Here is a 24,322-nt window from a genome sequence, read left to right as displayed (position 1 = left end):
GCCAGCCTGCTTGCCAATCCCTGCACACAACTAACTCTTGCTTCTGTGCCTTTGCTTGACTAATCTTCTGCTTCTGGGATGCCTTTCTCCCCATGAATCCATGTCCATCACTGCCATTACAGTCTGGCCCTGAGTCCATCTCCTGCTGGGAGCCTGTGATCAGCATCCCCATCTCCTCCGCGTCCCTCCCACGTGTACATAGCCCATATGACTGGTGGAATAACGGTTCTGTGGTATTCATGAACGCTTCCCATTCTCTGTCCACATCTTGCTGATCTAGATACAACAGATCTTATTAAATGAAACAGTCTAGTATAACCAGGTCATTTATCAGACCCTTTAGGAGTAAGTCTCTATATCAAAGACTTCATTTTGGTATTTGTGGGCTGTTATATGATAGAGAGGAAGATCAGAATCGTTAAGATGGGGGTTTGAAAAGTAAGCCCGGGGTCCATAAGAAAAAACAGTAACATATCTGTAAGTGATCCTCTCTCCTTCCACTCCCGAACAGGATGAGAAATTGCCTTTAAACACATTTCAGATACAGTAAGGGTGTATAGAACTGTCAAGCTAGGGAAAGCAGGGCTCTGCCTGTTAACCACCTCAAGCTTGTTGATCTGCTGTTCTGTAATTCCTTTAATATTGTTTAATGTGTGTGTGTTTTACCTTCTGAACTGACTAAAAGCTTCTTGAGGACAGGGACCATGTCTTCTATTTGCTTCTGCTTATTCTTCTCCCACTTACTCCCAAAGAGTACCCTAACAGTCTTGTGGAAACCTTCCTTCCATAAACACATAAGGGACAGGAAATGCATCTCGTGGGTTCCAACTACATTCTGGCCATTGCACTACGCACTTTTTATGTAGAATGACCTTTCACCCTCATGACAACTCAGTGAACTGGTTATTCCTATCCCAATTCTACAGATAAGGAAATTGAAGTTCAGAGAGTTCAAGGTTTTACTGCTAGTGAGTGGTAGATCCAGACTTAGAACCTAGGTCTGTCTGATTCCAAAACCTATATATATGCCTTTCACTATACCACAATAATAATAACTAATATTTAGGACTCCTTTACAGTTCATAGAACTCTTTCATCTGCACTATTATTATTGCAATTACTACTAGCACTGCTAGTACTATTACCCCTTAAGTCATCCCTAGGAAGTAGGGAGCGCCAGTATCATTATCCCCATTTCACAGATGGGAATACAGAGACTCAGAGACTTGCCCAAGATCACACAACTAGTAAGTGGAAGAGCCAGGACTTCAGACAGACTCCTGACTCTAGATCTTTTTGTTCTTTCCACTATATCACATTGCTGCCTTAATTTATTTGCACGACTGCATGATTATGGGGCCAGTTATCACTGACACCTCTCCTCCAGGAATGTCAGTAAGACGAAGCAGCGCATGGAGCCATGTGGAAAAAACAAGAATTCATACCCTCAGAGGAGCTTCTGTGTTAGTAGAGGGGTGATACAGAAGACCTAAAAAATAAAGCCTTGAGAAGAATAGTTCACAAATGAGAATTAAAATATGAGCCCCTTTATTCTATAGATGAATTCCCATAATTTGGCCATAAAATTTTGGTAATGTTCTTAATTATTTCTATTATAAAATTGGATTAGGGAGTAGGGGTGAAATCGATGGACATGATTTGAAAATATTCCTCCTGGGTTTGGATGAGAAAGTGCTAGCTACTTTGTGCAAGCTGGTAGCTGGCTCCAATATCATCCTGTTACCGAAGAAATGCTGGAGTGTTGGGAGTGATGGCATATCCACCCAGCAGTTCACTCTCTTGGCAGAACTCCTATAGTCTCATCTGCTGATCCGACTTCTACCTACCCATACCCTCAACCCCACCCCCACCTTACTGTACCCTCAGTCCACCAGCCCCTTCAGACCTCTGAACTTTCTGATCCCTTAATGTTTCACCCCAGAAGGTGATCCCCTTCTCCTTTGGTATCGATTATTAGTAAACAGTGTCCAGTATCACAAAGTCCTTCAGCACCATCAGAACTAGGAAACTGTTACTAAAGTATAGATATGTATAGTATGTATGCGTGCTGAAGAGAAGTTTCAGTGGAAGCAGATCGTTTTCTGGTTCCTCTAAGCATTTCTCCCTGGTTGTCATGCAGAGCTGTTCGCTGTCCTGAAAGATGTCAGTGTCTGCCCCCCGCCCCCAAGCTGCTGCACCTGCTGTGCTCTTGCTGCAGCGAGCGGGTCGCGGCCCACGTGGCCATCGGAGCGAGGCTGCAGCCACTCTCTGCTCCTCACCCCCCACCTCCGCCCTTCCAGCGGACCGCAGCTCTGCCCTGGGAGGAAGGCCTTTCCTTCCTACAGCCACAGCCATGATCCAGCTCTCTGTCTCCTCTCATGCCGTTACTGTTACGGTGACATCCTCATGGCTCGTCTCCCCGCCACAGTTTCCTCTATTCCAGTATGTCTTTTGCACTGCTGTCAGAGATACTTCCCTATAAAACAAACCTGATAGGGCATTCCTTACAGGCTAAAACCCGAGCTCCTTGCTTTGGCATTCAAGACACTTGACCACTAGACCCCCAACTACCCTTTTTGCAGCCTTGCCTCCTCCTGCTCCTTCATTGAACCTCGCCACTCCCCAAACGCTGGGCCCTGTCCCAGCTTCATGGGAGCCGAGAAAGAAATTGACACAATCCAAAGAGGTCTACAAAAAAAATCACAAGTAGTTGGGACCATACAGAGCCCTCCACACAGACTCCTTTGCCTGAAAAGTTCTGTACTGTCTTCACGTAGCCTAGGACACCTCATTGGAGGTGCTGTTCCCACCTTCCCCAGGCAATTTGGTTGATGCTTCATCTCAGGAGCTGTGATTTCTTTTGTTCATGATTCTGTTACAGCATTTACCCCATTATGTTCTAAGTTATTTTTCATGTATATGTTTCACTCACTCCTCGAGGGCAGCAGCTGTGCCTAGTCTTCCTTTTCTTCCCAGTATATGACACAGTTCCTGGCACATAGTCCTTGAACAGCTGAACTCAGAGTGTGTTCCTTCAGTGCAGTTATAGCAGTTAATCCAGATGTGTGTGCTGCAAAGAGCACTGGACTGGGATTCAGAGACCTATGTCCCAGGTCCAACTTTGCCACTAGATATGTGACCTTGGGTAAGTCACTTAGTCTCCTTTATTAAACAAGGGGGTTGGACTAAATGATCTCTAAGGCCCCTTCAACTTTAAGTTCTATGATTCTGACCCCATTTCTTGGATCAGGAAACACATTTCCTACTTTATAATATTTAGCAGCCTCAACCAGTCAACCATCCACATTACTCCAACCTAGTTTTCAGACTCTCAGCAATAGTCTACTGGTACTAGCCAGAGCTGCTTGATTAGGTTCCTGTTGACTTAACCAGTGACCACTGAGCTGTTCTTCCCCTTCCCCAGGAAGTTTCTCTGCAGCTATAACACTGTCACACTGCTATGTGGCTGGCCCTTCCGAGGGGAGCCCTTCTTTGTGCTGGCCTAAGGGACAACAGCAAGGAAGCAGAGGGAGAGGAGGTTTTATCATTTTCCTTCACTCCAACTCCCACCAGCATTACAGCTGCTGCCATGTTGGTTCTTGTTGTAGACATGTTTTTAGGGGGTGATGTGAGAAGTAAGTTTTAAGCAGCTCATGTGCCTCTTTAAGGCTCCTTTTAAAGTACACTGCTGACTTTTTGGGGTGGGAGGAGGACTAGAGTTAGCATCTGAACATGTACATTTGACATAATCTCTATACAATAAATAAGAGCCTATGAAAAGATTAAATAAATCTTTCTTAATGCTTTTTGATTGGCTTAATCAATAATTAACCATCTTTAGATGAGGCTGTAACTTGTGGAGTAGATATAATTGGATTAGCTGAAAAGAGGCAGTTGGGGAGCTTTGAAGAGATTAAAACGGCTGTCAATCCCATAATTAAACTGCCACAAACAAAAGCAATGGTGTTTTTTAAAAAAAGAAGAAGAAGAAGGAGAGAGAGAGGAAAGAAAAGGGAGGGAGAAAGTTGGGGAAGGCCAAATGATTTGAAATCAGTAAGTACTTATGTATCACTAGAGATTGGAGAGGCAAAAATCAAATGACAGATTTATTCCATTAAATGAAATCCGTACGTATCAAATCAGCCATTTAATTATATGCCTGGTCCACTGGGACAGGTGAAATTTTGGCAGCTTCAACTTCACTAAAACAAATCCACAAGAGGAAAAAAAATTATTAAAAACAGAAGAGACCTGCTCCTTGTCCTGAGCCCACTTAGACCTTGACTTTTCATACTTTTAATTGGCTTAGTAGGTTTGGCCTGTGTGAATGAAGTCTTTTATCTCCCTCTTTTTCTTTCCATACCTCTTTCATCTTTCCTGTTACAAACACACAGAGAGAGCTTGAGGAAAAATACTTTGGTTTTTAAAGACTTCTTTTTTTTAAAGGATGTGGATTTGGGTGGGGGGAGGGGGTGTGTGTGATGCTGGTGAATACTTTTTTTCTTTCTTTTATCTCTTTTTTCCAGAGAGGAGTTGCTTAAACCAATGGGACTAAAACCTGATGGGACAATAACGCCTTTGGAGGAAGCACTCAACCAGTACTCTGTCATCGAGGAGACCAGCTCTGACACAGACTAAAAGCATCACCTGCTTAACTCTCAGTATTGCTTTTATCAGCATCTTTTCTCTGTAGCTCCAGGGGAATCTTTTCTCTAAAACATTTATGCCCTTGCTTTGGCTAGAAACACATTAACTGGTTTACTCATTGAGAATCCAGCATATTTAAGAAGTGATCCTGTGTTTTTGCGATATTGAGGCATTCATACAGAGCTGCAGTTAGACGGAGTTGCAGAGACTAGGAACAGAAAAAAAATAATTCCATTTTGTCAAGATGGAACTGAAGGACTTCACTCTATAAAGCAGCCCTGGTTGAATCTGGCAGTTCTGTTTGCCAAGATTCTTAACAGAAGATTTAGCCGTGTCCTTCCTCTCACTTGTGTGAGCTGCCCTTTCTGAATCTCTCCAGAGACGGAGGCATGTGAGAAGCAGAACGAGCTGCTAAAAAGGGGCTGAGGCAAGTGACTTGTTAGATCAGGACTGAGTGAATGGAAGCCAAGCAGCTGCTCCATAAACATAGCCCCACTCTTCATTTCAATTTTGTATAAATCTATAGAAATGCACACACACGCACACACACAAAACAGCCCCAACAGACTTGCAAACTGATTACATTTAAAAAGTTTGTATGTCAGTTATCTAGAACTTCAGAATACATTTCTCCCTATAAAGTTATAAATGATGGTTTAGTTCTGAGGCAGCTACAAATGCCTATTTATTCCCTAATAACCTGAACACTAGTACCATAGAACTGAACCCCCATCTGTATCACTGCATGGGGAGCATGCATTCTGAGGTCTAACCTAGGGGTGCCTCCAACCTGGTAGAGGGAATGGGGACCCCCTGGGTACGGGGGGTTCTTTTGAGCCCTCTGCTGAGGGTGAGGGAGTCAGCAGCACCCATTTGTACATACAGGTCACTCATGTCACATATTTTAAATTGGGGACTGTGTGTGCTTGTGTGTGTGTCCTACCTTTCTACCATATGTGATCAGTTTAATGGTAACTTTATTTATTTAAAAAAGAAACACAAATAGTTACTGTTAAACTGATTAAGGCTGTTTATTTTTACTTTTAGAATTGGTCATATGAAGAAGTAGAAAATGAATCATGCAATAGACAGTGGGCCTAGTTAATCAATGGCTAAAGTTGAAAAGGGGTTGGTTTCCTTTTATATATATATATATATATATGTATGTATATACATATATATATATATACACACACATAATGTGCTTAACCACTGCCTTTTAAAACTTTAAATTAAATAAAACATTGGGGTTGATTCAATTTAGCTATCTGTGTGTGTTTCTTTATAGATACATGGGGTAAACAATCCTATTTCACAGTTTATGCTTTTTAAAAGTGCTTTTACATCTATTATCTCACTTATAATAAATAGCCTTTCTAAGGATAAAGTACATGAAGTATTAGTGAAAATGTCATTTATCCAGAAGTCACTTATCTGGCAAAAGTACAGATCAAGAATTCAGTTTTAAAAAGCCTTAGAGCTGCCAAAAGAGATGGCAAAGTTTCTTACAATTTATAGGAGAGATCCTCAAGAATCTCACCTTTTGCCTCTTTACTAAAATTTGCATATATTTCTAACATGTTTAGTTATCTGACTTCCAAGCCCACAAAAAAAATGGCAAAGGAGGAGGCTGTTAGATGGAAAGCAGACCTACTGAAAGCAGCAAAAAGCCAACTGAAAACCGGATAGGAACGTGGGGAGAATGAAAACTACTCAAGGCCTCATAAGTCTGGGACCATCTGTTTCCTAAAGGACATTCTAGTTGACCCAGAAAGTATCTGTACAGCAGTATGGCCTATAAACTAATTCTCATAACGATGACCTTGTGTTTCTTTTAAAAAATAAGAATACTCTATAAAAAGACTAGGAAGAATATATTTTAGGATTTTTTATCCAAAATAGTTGGAGTATAAGTTATGCGTGACCCATGTTTTAACTAAATAAAATGAAACTTGGTAATTCATAATTTTAGATTATGTGAAAAAAAGTTTAGAAAAAAGAATTTAAGTATTTTTGTTACTTCATTCTACAAATGCATTTTTTAAGTATTTTTATAATTTCTGCAATTAAATAGCTTTGGCATGAGTGTCGGCTTACCTAAATGAAGACATGTTTAATGAAATACCATCTTGCCAGCTTCAGGCAGAGTGAACAGTCCTGTTTAAGGAGCTGTGCTCTTCTGCTTTCAGTGAGTTCTATTTCATTTTGAGTTTCCCCATACTGGGCACTAAGCTTTGTTTTGAAGAGAGAATTTGCAGAGGGAGAAGATGAAAGTGACCTCATCTTGCACACGGAAAGAGAACTAACATCTGTTGATTGCTTGCTCTGTGCTGGGCTTTTTATGTATCTTATCTTGTGTAACGTCATCACATCTCATATTAAGAGGTCATCTCTGGAAAGCAAAGTAAGTTACCCAACATCACAGAGCAAGTAAAAATCCAACTCTGGCCGGCCTGACCCCCAGCACCTCTCCTTCCCCTTCACGCTGCCCACCTGGGTCCATGTTGTGCCCCCTTATGACTCTGGAATGCTGGGAGAGTGGTAATTCTCAGGCCATTTTAAGCAATAACTATTTCAGCAGAACTGGTTTAAAGAACTTACTAAGCAGGGAGGTGACCTGAATGAAGTTGAAGTGTGAGTAGGAAACTTGCTCAGTTAGTACTGGATTTCAAATAAGGACCTGGAATCCTTTAGGTCAGAGATGAGGGCTGCAGGCTTCCCTCCGCCCCCCCACCCCCGCTGCCACCCTGCCCCTCGACATCTGCCTGGCTCAGTGGCCTGCAGTGGGGATGGTGAGAATACACTGGCCAACTGCACTCTGCAGGCCCCTGTGTCCACATCCCTCCCAACCTTTAAAACAGGGTATGGAGGAGCGGGTTCTAAAATAAGGCGCTTGAGCTGCTGCTTTAGAGTAACAGTCAACAGACCCTTGAGGCCCCGTCACACACCGGGTGGTCCTGGCAGGTGCACAGGACGGATGTTATTGTTCCTCCTTCATAAATGAAGCCATAGGCAGAGGCAGTGCAAGTACTCAACATCCCCTTTCTACCATCTGTCTTGCCGCCTCCCAGTACTAGGTGTCTCTTATATTGACTTCCCTTCCCCTCCCCCCCATTATAAAAGTAATATATGTTCATTGTGGAAAGTTTGGAGAATACAGGAAATAATAAAGTTAATAATTCACCCCAAGACCCACCACCTGAGATAATCTCTGTTAATGTTTTGGTGTATTTCCGTCCTGTGTTTTTTCTATGCATATATAATTTATTTTACTACAAGATTGGGATCATGCTGTATTTACAGATTTGTACCCTGCTTTCTTCTTTAACATATTGTAAGCATTTTCCCATGTCAATAAATATTCTTCAAAAATTAATGGCTATATGATATTCCATTATATGAATTGTGGTAAACACTAGTAATTGCTTACCCAGTTTTCTTCTTCCTTGCTAACAGAGGAGACATCATGACCTATCCCTCCTCCGCACAAAAAAAGGTGCCTGCTGCCTTCCTGGGAGGCAGCATGAGCCTTGTCAGCACTGAAGAGCAGCAGGAAGTGGAATGGCACCAGGAAGAGCAGACTTGCTCTGCCATACACAGTCCAGCAGGAGCCTCGGCAGCACAGATACGACACGGCCAAATTAAGTGACTAGATAATTCTATAACTTTTGTTAAGGAGAGGCGTTTGAAAATAGCAAGGGATCTAGATGACTTTAAAAATTCTGCATGTGAAGAAAAGAAATGTCAATCATGTTTACTACTCTGTAATCCAGTTACTGGCATTAATTTTCTTGGAGATATTCTTCACTGCAATTCCAGAGGTGAAAGAGGGTACACAGGGATGGGGAGAGACATGTTAGTCTTTCAAGAAAAGTAAGGGGACACCTGTCAGAAACTACTGGGTATGTGGCGAGCACAATATGGAGAAGGAACAAATGAATGGTGTTCTAGGAACAAATCATATGGGTGAGGGAGGAAGGAGGGAGGGATTTCTCACAACTGCCATAAGTGAGAAGATTCAAGGGAAGGGAGAGGTTTCTAGAGAGAATTTGGGAGGATGTGACTCTGATGCACGATGCCGAGTCCCTGCACCAAGTCTTCAAGAAGCATCAGAGCAGCCTTTCTTAAAGAAGTGTGGGGAGATTAAGCCTCAGTTCCTACATCATGCATTGTACATAGTGAATTAACTTTCCTGTGCATCTAGAATAGTGTTAGCTACATAGCATCCTTGATGGAGAGAAAAAACAGTCACTCCAGTCCAGAGTTCTGTGGTTCAGATGAACCCTGGTTGAGAAAGGCTGTCTTAAAGAAAAGGTCAAAATTATTCTGCAAGGCTTCTAGAGTCAGATTTGTGTTTTCTTTTAATGTAACACAGGGAAGATCCTGGGCCCTAGGGCTCCAGCTGTATCCAGGTCTCACGGACCTGTACCTTTTCTGCATTGAACATAGCAATTACAGCTGTGTATACTTACTGAGCAATTACTGTGCCAGACACTGTGCTAAGCACTTTACATGCACTTTCCAATTGCATCTTCATGGCAATCTTATAAGGTAAGTACTATTAGAATAACTCCCACTTTTCAGATGAGAAAACTAAGGCATAAAGATGTTGGGTACTATGCAAGGCACACAGCCAATAAGTAGCAAAATTTGAATTCAAACCTGTCTGATGTCTGTGTGTTGCTTCTGCGATCAGAAAAATTCAATAAAGTCTTACTTGAGAGAAGAGATTTCAGAAGAGATTGAAATGGGAAAAACAGAATTGGGAAATAACTTTAACACATTTTTCCTCACTCCATTTCCATATCTCCCCACTACATAGAATCCCATACTCCTGCTAGTCTCAGAGAAAGACCCATGCTGACAAGCATGCCAATCCACATCAGTGTGTTCAGTAAACATTCACTGGGCATTTACCATGTACCAGGCACTGTTCAAGGTGATTGGGGATACAAACACAACTTGAAAGTCCCTATCCCCAAAGTGCTCACAGTGTGAGAAGTCCATAACCAAAGCCTGTTCAAAGTGCTACAGGATGCCAGGAGGAATATGGGGGTTGAGTAACAAAGCTTCGTAAGGGACATCTGAGCTGAGCTTGAGTTCGCCACGTACAGGAGAAAGACTTCCCACCAAAAGAACTGGCTCCAACAAAAGCTCGTGCATTTGATGTGTTTACAGAACACAAACATGTCTCATGATGGGACACACGAGTAGCAGAATTTCAGGTGAGGAAAGGACACAACCAGAAAGATCACTCTGGCTGCAGTATGGAGAATGGAGTGGAGAAGGGACAGACAGTAAGAAAAGAGACCAGACAGAAGGCTGCTGCATCAGTACATGTGAGGGGTAAGCAGGGCCTGGACTGGAGTAGTGGCAGGAGGTGTAAAAAAAAAAAGGGGAGGGAGTCAAGAAATGCTTAGAAGCTGGAATAAACACAATTCGGCATTGTGGAAAGGCAAGAAAGAGCTCATTTAAAAACTCAGATGGGAATGACTTTGGGAAAAAGATAACTCTAAAATACTGGCTCGGCCAAACTGTGAACTAAGCAACTTTGGGTTTGGGAGCAGGAGGGTGAAGCTAAGAGTTATTTCAAGGAATTTGCAAATTTGTAGGGCCACCAAGCATCATTTACATAATGAATGAAAAAAATGTCTTGGATATCAAGTACATCTATTTTACAAATACTGTATCACATGTTGATGTGATAAAAGTTCATTCATAAGCATTCCTCAATTCATAATATCCTTTTGACCATCTGTATTTTCTCAGTCAAAATATATTAATGATAAACAGCTATCGTGTGGAAATGAGATCCACAAAGTTCAGGTTTAAAAAAACCCTCAAAATTGAAAAGACTTAGAACTATTGGCAACCAGTTTCAGAAAGTCAAATTGAACTATCTTGGTCATGAAAGAATACTGGGATCTCTCTCATAAGGGAAGGAGATGAACAACCAAGCTGTGCAAAGATGGAGACATCATGGGGTCTCAGTTACAACCAAAACCTGAGTCTTGTTGTATTACAGGGGTAAGATAAAGGAATTTATAAAATCCTTTTTTTTCCCACAAGGAATTATGACTTTCAAGCCTATATTTTGTCTTCAAAGTTAAACAAACTAAACAATTTTTCCTGCTTTTTTTCTTTCCTGCTGTAATAATTCCCTCCTCCTCCACCCCTCTATCTCAAGACAGACGATAAGCTCACCAGGAATAAAGTCATGAACTAACTCAGTAAAGAAAAATACATGTTGATAGATGTAAAACACTACCACCTTATTTTACCCAAAACAAACACTCTTGAAACTAAAACTTTTACTATGTTTTAATGTCTGTGACTTATTTGTGGTTATAAGTTATTATTGTGGTATTAAATGAATCAATTTTCATACCAAAAGTACATTAAGCAATAGAAATTAATGAAATTAATTTTATACTAAAATTTTATGTGAGCCATACAAAGTCACCAACTATTCAATAGTAAAAATGAAAAAAAAAAAATCTATATAGGCCAAAGAATGTAGTCACAATGTACATTTTCAAGCACGTACATGCAAGAAGAAATTAAAAGTAATTCTAATTGGAGACACTTCTGGTTAAACAAAGCAGTCTGAACACATGCATTTACCTTGACCACCTCCTGAAAACCTATTAAAATGGCATTAAATGGATGTTTTGGAGTAAAGCTTAAGCCCAATAAGACAATGAAAATGAGAAGGAAGATGACAGCAGAAAAGAGCTATCAACAAAATTTGGAAACTGGAAATTAGATGAGCAAGAGATAATTAATGGAGGAAGAAGACACAAGGTATCGAAAAATTAAGCCTACAAGAGGCAAGGGAAGCCAAAACCAAGATGACATGTGCTAGAACCAGCTTATACCAGCTCATGAGAGCATATTGTTAAATTTTTAAGAATTTTACAAGCTGGTTAAAATTAATCATTATTAAAAATTAAATTATGTAAATTTCAATTAATAAGTTATATTTAAAACAAAGGTAATAAATGCTCAAAATTCCTCACTTCCTGGGACTTCCCTGGTGGTCCGGTGGTAAAGAATCCACCTTCCAATGCAGGGGACGCAGGTTCAATCCCTGGTCGGGGAACTAAGATCCCACATGCCACAGGGCAACTAAGCCTGCACGCAATGAGAGAGCCCGTGTGCCACAAACTATGGAGCCCACGCGCCCTGGAGCCTGCACACCACAACTAGAGAGGGAAAACCTGCAGGCCACAACTAAAGAAAAGCCCGCGAGCTGCGATGAAAGATCCCAAATGTCTCAACGAAGATCCTGCGTGCTGCAACTAAGGCCCGATACAGCCAAAAAACAAAACAAAAACAAAAAAAACTCCTCATTCCTAATTATTTTACTACATTTTATTATTATCTATGCTCTTGAAGTTATTAACATCTCGTGTCTGTAAGGTAAGAAGAATGGTGTGCTGCTGCTCAACCCTTCCCAACTCTGTATTCAGTGAGGTCATGATGGTAGCTTGAATTCAGCTATGGTGGGAATATTTACATCATGGGAATGAACAAACACTACCAGTCAGGACTTTTTCCACTAGAGAGCCAATTAAACATTTACCAGCACATCACAGTGAAATACCCTACAGAACCCCATAATGGCTTAGGAATCAGATACCTAGTACATCTAAGAATAAGGGAGTGGGTGGGGTTTAAAACAGGCAACCAGGTTCCCCTCCGTCACCTGCCCCTACACAACCAGGTGATTCCTATTCTACCTCACCAGAATAAACCAGGAATTTCCCTCAGAAGAAGTTATTTCAAAGGTCTCTGCACCTAAGGACTCAAGCACTGAAGATGACTGGGGTATCTTGCTGAAAACAGAAGGACGAGGTGAAAGATCTCCTTCCCCCAGTCAATCCCAAGAACACTAGCAGCTAGGACCCTTCTGGCAGGGAAAATGGCCCAGAAGAAGGATCTGAAGAGAATGAAAGTTAGGTATCTTCCAACACAATCGCCAGATACCAGCTTTTTCATGCTCAGTGAGGCCACCGTTCATTCATTCATTCATTCAAGAGATATGCACTGAATACATGCTAGTGTCCCGGCCCTGCTTCAGGTACAACAGACAAATTAGTGAACAAAATAAAGATCCTGTCCTTATGGAGCTTTAATTCTTCTGGATAAAGATAGACAATTAATAAATACAGTACACTGGTGAACCTAACAAAGCATATGATCCCTGATGCCATGTCAGGTGGCAATAATACCAATGAAAACTAAAGCAGAGTTAGGCCCAGGTAGAAGTGTTATAGAAGGTCATTGGGGAAGGCCTCTCTGACAAAGTGTTATTTGAGCAGAGACCTGAAAGAAGTGAAGAAATAAGCTGAGTGAACATCTAGGAGTTATTCTTTCTAGAGAGAGGGAATAGCAAGTAAGTACAAAGGCCCCAAAGTGATAACAGTCTTGATATTAGTTCACCTTGGGAACTACAATGTGTAGTTTAGCTGGAGGAAGCAATGTGGAGAGCAGTAGGAGATAAGGTCAGAGAGATATGGTGAGGCCAGATCACAAAGGCCTTGGAGGGTAAACATAGTAAGCCCACACAGAGTCTGCAATGAGGTTTTCAGTGTCTCATTCTTAAATATGAAGGCACAGTCAGTGGTCAACAGATGTTTGAGGACACCCTCTCATATGAAAAAAAGAGACCTGGGCTCTCTATTCTGTTCCATTAATCTATGGGTCTGTTTTTGTACCAATATTACACTGTTTTGATTATGGCAGCTTTTTAGTATAGCCTGAAGTCTGGGAGGGGTATACCTCCAGTTTTGTTCTTTTTTCCTCAGGATTGCTTTGGCAGTTTGAGGTCTTCTGTGATTTCATATAAATTTTAGGATTATTTGTTCCAGTTCTGTGAAAAATTATGTGGTTATTTTGACAGGCAGGGATTGCATTAAATCTGTAGATTGTTTTGGGTAATATGACCATTTTAGTAATATTAATTCTTCCAATCCAAGAGCATGGATATCTTTCCATTTCTTTGAATCATCTTCAGTTTCCTTCATCAATGTTTAATAGTTTTCAGCATATATGTCTTTAGTCTCCTTGGTTCAGTTTATTCCTAGTTATTTTTTTGATGCAATTTTAAATGGGATTTTTTTTTACTTTCTCTTTTTGATCTTTCATTATTAGCGTATAGAAAGCCAACACATTTCTGTGTATTAATCTTGAATCCTGAAACCTTGCTGAATTTGTTATTAGTTTAACAGTTTTGGGGAGGTGACTTTAGGGCTCACTATATAGAGTATCATCGTCATTTGCAAATAGTGACAGTTTTCCCTCTTTGCTTCCATTTTGGATACTTTTATTTCTTTTTCTTGTCTAACTGCTGTAACCTTCCAATACTAGGTTGAATAGACGTGGTGAGAGTGGACATCACTGTCTTGTTCCTGAATTTAGTGGGAAGGCTTTCAGCTTTTCACTGTTGAGTATTATGTTGGCTGTGGGTTTGTATTATGTGGCTGTTTAATAAAATGGCTTTTACTGTGTTGAGATATGTTTCCTCTAAACTCATTTTGATGAGAGTTTTTATCAGAAATAAACCCACATACATACAGTCAATTAATCTACGACAAAGGAGGCAAGAATTACAATGGAGAAAAGACAGTCTCTCCAACAAGTGGTGCTGGGAAAACTGGACATATAGAACAATGAGATTAGAATATTCCCTCATACCATATACAGAAATAAAATCAAAATGGTTTAAAGACCTAAATGTAAGACCTGAAATCATAAAACTCCTGGAAGAGAATATAGGTGGAAAACTCTTTGAAATAAACCATAGCAATATTTTCTTGGATCAGTCTCCTAAGACAAAAGAAATAAAAGCAAAAATAAACAAATGGGGCCTAATTAAACTTAAAAGCTTTTGCATAGCAAAGGAAACCTTCAACAAAATGAAAAGACAATCTAGAGAATGGGAGAAAATATTTGCAAATGATGCAACCAACAAGAGGTTAATATCTAAAATATACAAACAGCTCATACAACTCAATATCAAAAAAAAGGAACAATCCAATTAAAAATGCACAGAAGACTTGCATATACATTTTTCCAAAGAAGACATACAAATGGCCAACAGGTACATGAAAAGATGCTCAAACATCACTAATTATTAGAGAAATGTAAATCAAAACCACAATGAGTATCACCTCACACCTGTCAGAATGGCTATCATCAAAAAGTCTACAAATAACAAATGTTGGTGAGGATATGGAGAAAAGGGAACCCTCCTAACACTGTTGGTAGAAATGTAAATTGGTGCAGTCACTATGGAAAACAGTAGGCAGGTTCCTTAAAAAAATAAAAATAGAATTACTACATAAGCCAGCAATTCCACTCCTGGATATTTATTGGAAAAAAAGAAAACATTAATTTGAAATGATACATGTACCCCAATGTTCCTAACAGCACTAATTACAATAACTAAGACATGGAAACTGCCCATCAACAGACAACTGGATTAATCAAAATGTGGTATACATACACACACACACAATGGAATATTACTCAGCCATAAGAAAGGATGTAATACTGCCATTTGCAGCAACATGGATGGACCTAAAGAATATTATGCTTAGTGAATAAGTCAGACAAAGACAAATACTACATGATATCACTTATACATGGAATCAAAAAAAATAATACAAATGAATGTATAAGCAAAACAGAATCAGACTCAGAGAAAACAAACTTGCAGTTACCAAAGGAAACAGAAAAGTGGGGAGGGACAAATTAGGGGTATGGGATTAACACATACAAACTCCTATATATAAAATAGATAAGCAGTAAGGACATACTGTATAGGAACTTATACCCATTATCTTATAACAACCTATAACAATATAATCTGCAAAAGTACTGAATCACTCTGCTGTACACCTGAAACTAACACAGTATTTTACATCAATTATACTTCAATTTAAAAAGAAAAACAGAGACCAAAGCAAACAGAAAAGCAGAGAGCCAAGGAAAACTTCTACAAAATTATATTATATTATATTATATATATTATATTATAATTAATTATAATTGTAGACATCAACTCCATTATCAGGATACAGCAGATTAAGTAAACAATAACCCAAAATAAGTAAGTCTAGAGCTGAACAATACAGCTAAGTAAAATAGAAATTAACTGATAGCAGTAGGCTTGGTAGCTGGACACTTTTTTTTTTTGCGGTACGCGGGCCTCTCACTGCTGTGGCCTCTCCCGCTGCGGAGCACAGGCTCCAGACACGCAGGCTCAGCGGCCATGGCTCACGGGACCAGCCGCTCTGCGGCATGTGGGATCCTCCCAGACAGGGGCACGAACCCGCGTCCCCTGCAACAGCAGGCGTACTCTCAACCACCGCGCCACCAGGGAAGCCCTGGACACTTTGTTTTAAAGTGTACTTAAGTTACTTAGAAAAACTGATGACATGCTGGTATGGAACCCAGAGTATAAATATTACAAATATTGTGTGAAATATATCAGGGAGCAAGCCAACAATGGAAGGGTCAGAAAACTGAAATCACAGAGCATCAGGCTTCTTGCACTTCCTGTGTGTGTTTCCACTTTGTTTACCCTTATTTTTAACTAAAAAAAACTAAAACCTTACATTCTCGCCAGTCTTGGCTGTATTTGGGGGGAACCAAGGCAAGGGAGTTTTTTCCCAGCTTGCACCAAAAATGCTAGTGAGTAGGAAAACCCCAGCCCTCTTCTTGGGTTCCCCCTTTCCTCTCATACCACCACTGAACAACTTCTGACACCAGATTGTGGGGGGGTTCCCCCACAATAAGCAATTCTCTGACACCAGCTAGGTGCCCTACAATTCAACTCAAGTCTGACACCATCTACCAGGAGACCCTATAGGTTAAGGGCTCAGTCCTACAAGATTGTCTTCCTCCACCTTCAGAGACCAACTGCAAGTCCAGGTTGTCACCTGTGCTTCTGACCAACCGGCTATAGATTGGAGGTTCTCACGACCCCCTCCTTGGGTTTAGATTAATTTGCTAGAGAGGCTCACACAGCTCAGAGAAATATTTTACTTACCAGATTACCAGTTTCTTAGAAAAGGATATATAACTCAGAAACAGCCAGATGGAAGAGATGCACAGGGCCGGATACGGAGAAAGGGCCCTGAACTTATGCTCTCGGAACACAGCACTCTCCCCAAACCTCCATATGTTCACCAACCCAGAAGCTCTCTGAACCCTGTCGTTTCGGGTTTTTATGGAGGCCTCATGACGAGGGCGTGATTGATTACACCATTGGCTATCCGTGATTGATTCAACCTGACTCCCTACCCAGAGGTCAGGGAGTGAGACTAAGTTGCAACCTTCTAATCACCTGGTGGATTCCTCCAGCAACCAGCCCCCATCCTTAGGTGTTTTCCAAAAGTCACCTCATTAACGTAAAAAAAGACACCATTTTGGCTCTCATCACTTAGGAAATTCCAAGGGTTTTAGGAGCCCTGGGCCAGCAACTGGATGAAGACCAAATACGTATTTCTTGTTATAAATTGGGATATCTCAGCTTGCTTTCATCATCGTCATCATGATCAAGTAAAGTGGTAACAGTAGGACCCAAATTGTGAGAACGGTGAAGGTAAAACTCAGGACAGTGCTGTAAGTACTTAGCAGTAGCTTCTCTCCCCTGGAAAATCTTCCAGAGTTAAATCCTAGAGATCCTCTTTTATATTTTCTGAAAGGAGTCCAAACTTCTTTTTCATCACCCTCTTATACTGATATCCTATTATATTGTACACTCTTGATTTCTCCAGTGCAAAACACAAGATAGATGGATTCTCAGGAGAGAACAGATGTAAACATCACATACATTATCTCATTCAATACTCATATCAACAAGGAAGGATTCCTATACCTTTTAAAAATTGAGGCTCAGAAAGACAAGTAACTTGTCCAAAGTCACAAAGCTGGAATTGGCAGAGCAAAAATTTCATGCCTATCTGTATGACCCCCAAATTATGTTTCATGTTACTATACCACACTAAAAACATGATTTACAGTCAATTCTGAAGAAACCAGTGCTAAATAATTGCTCTCTTCCATGTATTTGGCAGCCAGACAGGATGAAAGAAAGGGAAGGAAGGGAAGCCATCATCAACCAGCCTCTTTTTCTCACCTCTGAGGTTTCAGGAATAATAAGAACTAGATGAAATAAGTACTTATTCCATGACACTAAGGGCTTTGTATCAATACAATTAACCTCATCCAAGTCCTCACAACAACCTGAAGGCATAGCCAGTGTTATTATTCCTAACTTACAGATGGGAAATGGAGGCCAAAAGATTAGGTCACTTAACTAGTTAGCAGTCAAGCTGGGCCCAAGATAGGCAGACCCTAAGTGATACCATCTACCCATCAAGGGGAGCGCAGTGTACTCAGCTCGGCTGCATGAACCCATATGCCTCTTCTTTGTGTATCTCATCTAGGGAGGCTTTCTCAGCATCCCTTGATACCAATTCATTTCTAGCTTTGAGTCTGAATGTCTTAGAAAACTGTCTAGCTATCCTTGCAGCCCAGATATTATATCCTGGGAATCCACTTCCTGGTTCAGAATTGGTTTCATCAAACATTGTCATGGGCCATCTATTGCCTGCCAGAGTCACATCCTACACATGATCTCATTTGCTGCTCTCAGCAACACTGTGTGGTGTTTCCACTACCGCCCTTGGTTCACAGACAGGGGGCTCTGTGGCTCAGAGAGGTATGTTAACAGAGCTGATATGGGGCAAAACCATGACATGAGCTCAGCTCTTTGGATTCCATGTCTAGTTATTTGTACCACATAGACAGCTGGGTCTCAGAAGTGGATAATCCAGCCTTCTTAAAAAGGAGACAACAGGCCCAAAATGGAGTCACTTGTGCTAAGCCCCATGTCAGCAAACCAAGACCTAATACCAAACCTAACTGCAGTTACAACCTCCCCAGGGAATGTAGTCTTTTTTTTTTAAATTGAAGTATAGTTGATGTACAATATTATATAAGTTACAGGTGTACAATATAGTGATTCACAATTTTTAAAGATTATACTCCATTTATAGTTATTATAAAATATTTCCTGTGCTGTACAATATATCCCTGTACATTATTTGATACACTGTAGCTTATTTATTTTATACATAGTACTTGCTGTATAATTTAACCTTTTAGCTTATTTATTTTAGTTCTCTACCCTTATCTTGCCCCTCCTCACTTCCCTCTCCCCACTGGTAACCACTAGTTTGTTTTCTGTATCTGTGAGTTTGCTTCTTTTTTGATACACTCACTAGTTTGTTCTATTTTTTAGATTCCACATGTAAGTGATATCAAATATTTGTGTTTGCCTTTCTCTGACTGATTTCACTAACATAATGCCCTCCAAGTCCATTCATATTGATGTAAATGGAAAAATTTCATTCTCTTTATGGCTAAGTAGTATTCCATTGTGTATATACAGAACATTTCCTTTACCCATTCATCTGTTGATGGACACGTAGGTTGCTTACATAACTTGGCAATTGTTAATAATGCTGCTATGAACATGGGGGTACATGTATCTTTTCAAATTAGTGGTTTTTTTCTTTCAGATATATACCCATGAGTGGAATTGCTGGGTCATATGATAGCTCTATTTTCAGCTTTTTGAGAAATTTCCATACTGTTTTCCACAGTGGCTGCACAAATTTACATTCCCACCAAGAGTATACGAGGGTTCCCTTTTCTCCACATTCTTGCCAACATTTGTTATTTAAGTTCTTTTTGATGATAGCCATTCTGTCTGGTGTGAGGTGATATCTAATTGTGATTTTGATTTGCAGTTCTCTGATGATTAGTGACGTTGAGCATCTTTTTATGTGCCTACTGACCACCTGTATGTCCTCTATGAAAAAAATGTCTATTCAGGTTTCCTGCCCATTTTCCAATTGGGCTGTCTTTTGGATGTTGAGTTGTATGAGCTGTTCATATATGCTGGATATTAACCCCTTATCAGTCATCATTGCAAATATTTTCTCTCATTCAATAGGTTGCCTTTTCCTTGTGTTGATGGTTTCCTTTGCTGTGCAAAAGTTTTAACTTTAATTAGGTCCCATTTGTTTATATTTGCCTTTATTTCTTTTGCTTTAGGAGACAGATCCAAAAAAATCTTGCTATGATGTATGCCAAAGAGTGTTCTGCCTATGTTTTCCTCTAAGAGTTTTATGGTTTCTGGTCTTACATTTTGGTCTTGAATCCATTTTGAGTTTATTTTTTATATGATGTTAGAGAATGTTGTAATCTCATTTTTTTACTTGCCCAGGTTTCCCAGCACCACATATTCAAGAGACTGTCTTTTCTCCATTGAATATGCCTCCTTTGTCATAGATTAATTGACCATAAACGTTTGGGTTTATTTCTGGGCTCTCTGTTCTGTTCCATTGATCTATGTGTCTCTTTTTGTGCCAGTACCATACTGTTTTGTTTTGTTTTGTTTTTTGCGGTACGCGGGCCTCTCACTGTTGCGGCCTCTCCCGTTGCGGAGCGCAGGCACCGGATGTGCAGGCTCAGTGGCCATGGCTCATGGGCCCAGCTGCTCCACAGCACGTGGGATCTTCCCGGACCGGGGCACAAACCTGTGTCCCCTGCATCGGCAGGCGGACTCAACCACTGCACCACCAGGGAAGCCCCATACTATACTGTTTTGGTTACTGTACCTTTGTAGTATAGTCTGAGGTGAGGGAGCATGATTCCTCCAGCTCTGTTCATCTTTCTCAAGATTGTTTTGGCGATTAGGGGTCTTTTGTGTTTCCATACAAATTTAAAAATTATTTGTTCTAGTTCTCTGAAAAATGCCATTGGTATTTTGATAGGGACTGCATTGAATCTGTAGATTGCCTTGGTTAGTGTGGTCATTTTAACAACATTAATTCTTCCAATCCAAGAACATGGTATATCTTTCCATCTATTTGTGTCATCTTCAATTTCTTTCATCAGACCCATATATATGCTGCCTACAAGAGACTCGCTTCAGATCTAAAGACATACACAGACTGAAAGTGAGGGGATGGAAGAAGGTATTCCATGCAAATGGAAATCAATGGAAAACCAGAGTAGCAATACTTATATCAGACAAAATAGACTTTAAAATAAAGACTGTTACAAGAGACGAAGACACTACATAATGATCAAGGGATCAATCCAAGAAAAAGATATAGCAACTGTAAATATATATGTACCCAACATAGAAGCACCGAAATACATAAGGCAAATATTAATGGACATAAAGGGAGAAATCGACAGTAACACAATAATAGTAGGGGACTTTAACACTCCCAAGTACATCCATGAACAGATCATCCAGACAAATTCAATAAGAAAACACTTGCCTTAAATAAGAAATTAGACCAGAAGAACTTAATTGATATATAGAGAGCATTCCATCTGAAGGCAGCAGAATACACATTCTTTCCAAGTACACATGGAACATTCTCCAGGACAGATCACATGCTAGGCAACAAAACAAGCCTTGGTAAACTTAAGAAAATTAAAATCATATCAAGCATCTTTTCTGACCACAACACTAGGAAACTAGAAATCAACTACAAGAAAAAAACTGCAAAAAACACAAACATATGGAAGCAAAACAATATGTTACTAAACAGCCAATGGATCACTGAAGAAATAAAAAAGGAAATCAAAAAATATCTACAGACAAATGAAAAAAAAATACAATGATCAAAAAACTGTGGGATGAGGGGAGGAGTCAAGATGGCGGTTTGGGAGAGAGACCTTCAAGATGGCAGAGGAGTAAGACATGGAGATCAACTTCCTCCCCACAAATACATCCGAAATACATCTACATGTGGAACAGCTCCTATAGAACGCCTAGTGAACGCTGGCAGAAGACCTCAGACTTCCCAAAAGGCAAGAAACTCCCCAAGTACCTAGATAGGGCAAAAGAAAAAAGGAAAAACAGAGACAAAAGAATAGGGATGGAACCTGCACCTCTGGGAGGGAGCTGTGAAGGAGGAAAAGTTTCCACACACTAGGAAGGCCATTCATTGGTGGAGACGGGGGGTGGCAGGGGGGAAGCTTCAGAGCCACAGAGGAGAGCACAGCAACAGGGGTGCAGAGGGCAAAGCAGAGAGATTCCCGCACAGAGGATCGGTGCTGACCAGCCCGCACCTGCCTGAGAAGCTTCTCCGCTCACCCGCCAGGACGGGTGGGGGCTGGGAGCTGAGGCTCGGGCTTCGGAGGTCAGATCCCAGGGAGAGGACTGGGGTTGGCTGCGTGAACACAGCCTGAAGGGGGCTAGTGTGCCACAGCTGGCTGGGAGGGAGTCTGGGAAAAAGTCTGCACCTGCCTAAAAGGCAAGATACCATTGTTTCGGGGTGCGTAAGGAGAGGGGATTCAGAGCACTGCCTAAACGAGCTCCAGAGATGGGTGTAAGCTGGGGCTATAAGCATGGACACCAGAGATGGGCATGAAACACTGAGGCTGCTGCTACAGTCACCAAGAAGCCTGTGTGCAAGCACAGGTCACTATCCACACCTCCCCTCCCGGGAGCCTGTGCAGCCCGCCATTGCCAGGATCCCGTGATCCAGGGACAATGCCCCTGGGAGAACACACGGCATGCCTCAGGCTGTTGCCACATCATGCTGGCCTCTGCCGCCGCAGGCTCACCCCACATACATACCCCTCCCTCCCCCGCGCCTGAGTGAGCCAGAGCCCCCTAAGCAGCTGCTAGTTTAACCCCGTCCTCTCTGGGCGGGGAACAGATGCCCTCAGGTGACCTACACACAGAGGGGGGGCCAAATCCAAAGCTGAACCCCAGGAGCTGTGCGAAAAAAGAAGAGAAAGGGAAATTTCTCCCAGCTGCCTCAGGAGCATCGGATTAAATCTCCACAATCAACTTGATGTATCCTGCATCTGTGGAATACCTGAATAGACAACAAATCATCCCAAAACTGAGGCGGTGGACTTTGGGAGCAACTGTAGACTTGGGGTTTGCTTTCTGCATCTAATTTGTTCCTGGTTTTATGTTTATCTTAGTTTAGTATTTAGATTTTATTATCATTGGTAGATTTGTTTATTGATATGGTTGCTCTCTTCCTCCTTCTTTTTTATATACAGATATATATGTATTTTTTCCTTTCTCTCTTTTTGTGAGTATGTATGTGGATGCTTCTTTGTGTGATTTTGTCTGTATAGCTTTGCTTTTACCATTTGTCCTAAGGTTCTGTCTGTCCCCCCTTTTTTTTTGTATATTTTTAGTGCTTGTTATCATTGGAGAATTTGTTTCTTGCTTTGGTTGCTCTCTTCTTTATTTCTTTTTATTACACTTTATTATTTTTTATTTTTAATAATTACTTTTTATTTTAATAACTTTATTTATTTATTTATTTATTTATTTCTCCCTTTTCTTCTGAGCCGTGTGGCTGACAGGGTCTTGGTGCTCCGGCCGGCTGTCAGGCCAGTGCCTCTGAGGTGGGAGAGCCAAGTTCAGGACACTGGTCCACCAGAGACCTCCTGGCTCCACGTAATATTAAACGGTGAAAGCTCTCCCAGAGATCTCCATCTAAACGCTATGTGCCAGCTCCACTCAATGTCCAGCAAATTACAGTGCTGGACACCCTATGCCAAACAACTAGCAAGACAGGAACACAACCCCATCCATTAGCAGAGAGGATGCCTAAAAACATGATAAGGTCACACACACCCCAAAACACACCACCGGACACGGTCTTGCCCACCAGAAAGACAAGATCGGGACTCATCCACCAGAACACAGGCACCAGTCCCCTCCACCAGGAAGCCTACACAACCCACTGAACCAACCTTAGCCACTGGGGCAGACACCAAACACAATGGGAACTACGAACCTGCAGCCTGCAAAAAGGAGACCACAAACATAGTAAGTTAAGCACAATGAGAAGACAAACACACAGCAGATGGAACAAGGTGAAAACCCACCAGACCAAACAAATGATGAGGAAATAGGCAATTTACCTCTGAAAAAGAATTCAGAGTAATGGTAGTAAAGATGATCCAAAATCTTGGAAATAAAATGGAGAAAATACATGAAACGTTTAACAAGGACCTAGAAGAACTAAAGAGGAAACAAACAATGATGAACAATACAATAAATGAAATTAAAAATTCTCTAGAGGGAATCAATAGCAGAATAACTGAGGCAGAAGAACAGATAAGTGACCTCGAAGATAAAACAGTGGAAGTAACTACTGCAGAGCGAATAAAGAAAAAAGAATGACAAGAACTGAGGACAGTCTCAGAGACCTCTGGGACAACATTAAACTCACCAACATTCTAATTATAGGGGTGTCAGAAGAAGAGAAAAAAAAATGGGACTGAGAAAATATCTGAAGAGATTATAGTTGAAAATTTCCCTAATATGGGAAAGGAAATAGTCAATCAAGTCCAGGAAGCACAGAGAGTCCCATACAGGATAAATCCAAAGAGAAACATGCCAAGACACATATTAATCAAACTATCAAAAATTAAATACAAAGAAAAAATATTAAAAGCAGCTAGGGAAGAACAACAAATAACATACAAGGGAATCTCCATAAGGTTAACAGCTGATCTTTCAGCAGAAACTCTGCAAGCCAGAAGGGAGTGGCAGGACATATTTAAGTGATGAAAGGGAAGAACCTACAACCAAGATTAC

The 24,322-nt window shown here is 40.9% G+C and overlaps 1 protein-coding gene and 1 long non-coding RNA gene across 9 annotated transcripts in view; one reads left to right on the top strand and one right to left on the bottom strand.

Annotated features, from left to right (window-relative positions):
* Positions 1-7,957, top strand: part of RIC8B (RIC8 guanine nucleotide exchange factor B) — a 121,893-nt gene extending 113,936 nt beyond the window's left edge. For 5 of the 7 annotated variants that reach the window (XR_014017095.1, XR_014017096.1, XR_014017097.1 and 2 more), the window contains one exon: positions 4,527-4,613. Coding sequence is in view for 2 of the 7 variants with exons in the window: in XM_081249655.1 (XP_081105781.1) it covers positions 4,527-4,638 (112 nt within the window). In the remaining 5 variants the exon portion in view is untranslated. Of the gene's footprint in view, positions 1-4,526 lie in introns of all 7 variants that reach the window. The other 2 variants (XM_081249655.1, XM_081249653.1) reach the window with 1 other exon arrangement.
* The window catches only part of LOC308625465, a 79,041-nt gene that overhangs the window by 9,461 nt on the left and 45,258 nt on the right, over positions 1-24,322 (bottom strand). The window lies entirely within an intron of this gene.

Source organism: Mesoplodon bidens (genome assembly GCF_964165515.1).
Source record: "Mesoplodon bidens genome assembly, chromosome: 11".
Classification (NCBI taxonomy): Eukaryota; Metazoa; Chordata; class Mammalia; order Artiodactyla; family Ziphiidae; genus Mesoplodon; species Mesoplodon bidens.
Note: the sequence above shows the minus strand (reverse complement) of the source record. Positions and strands in the feature narration are given on the sequence as shown.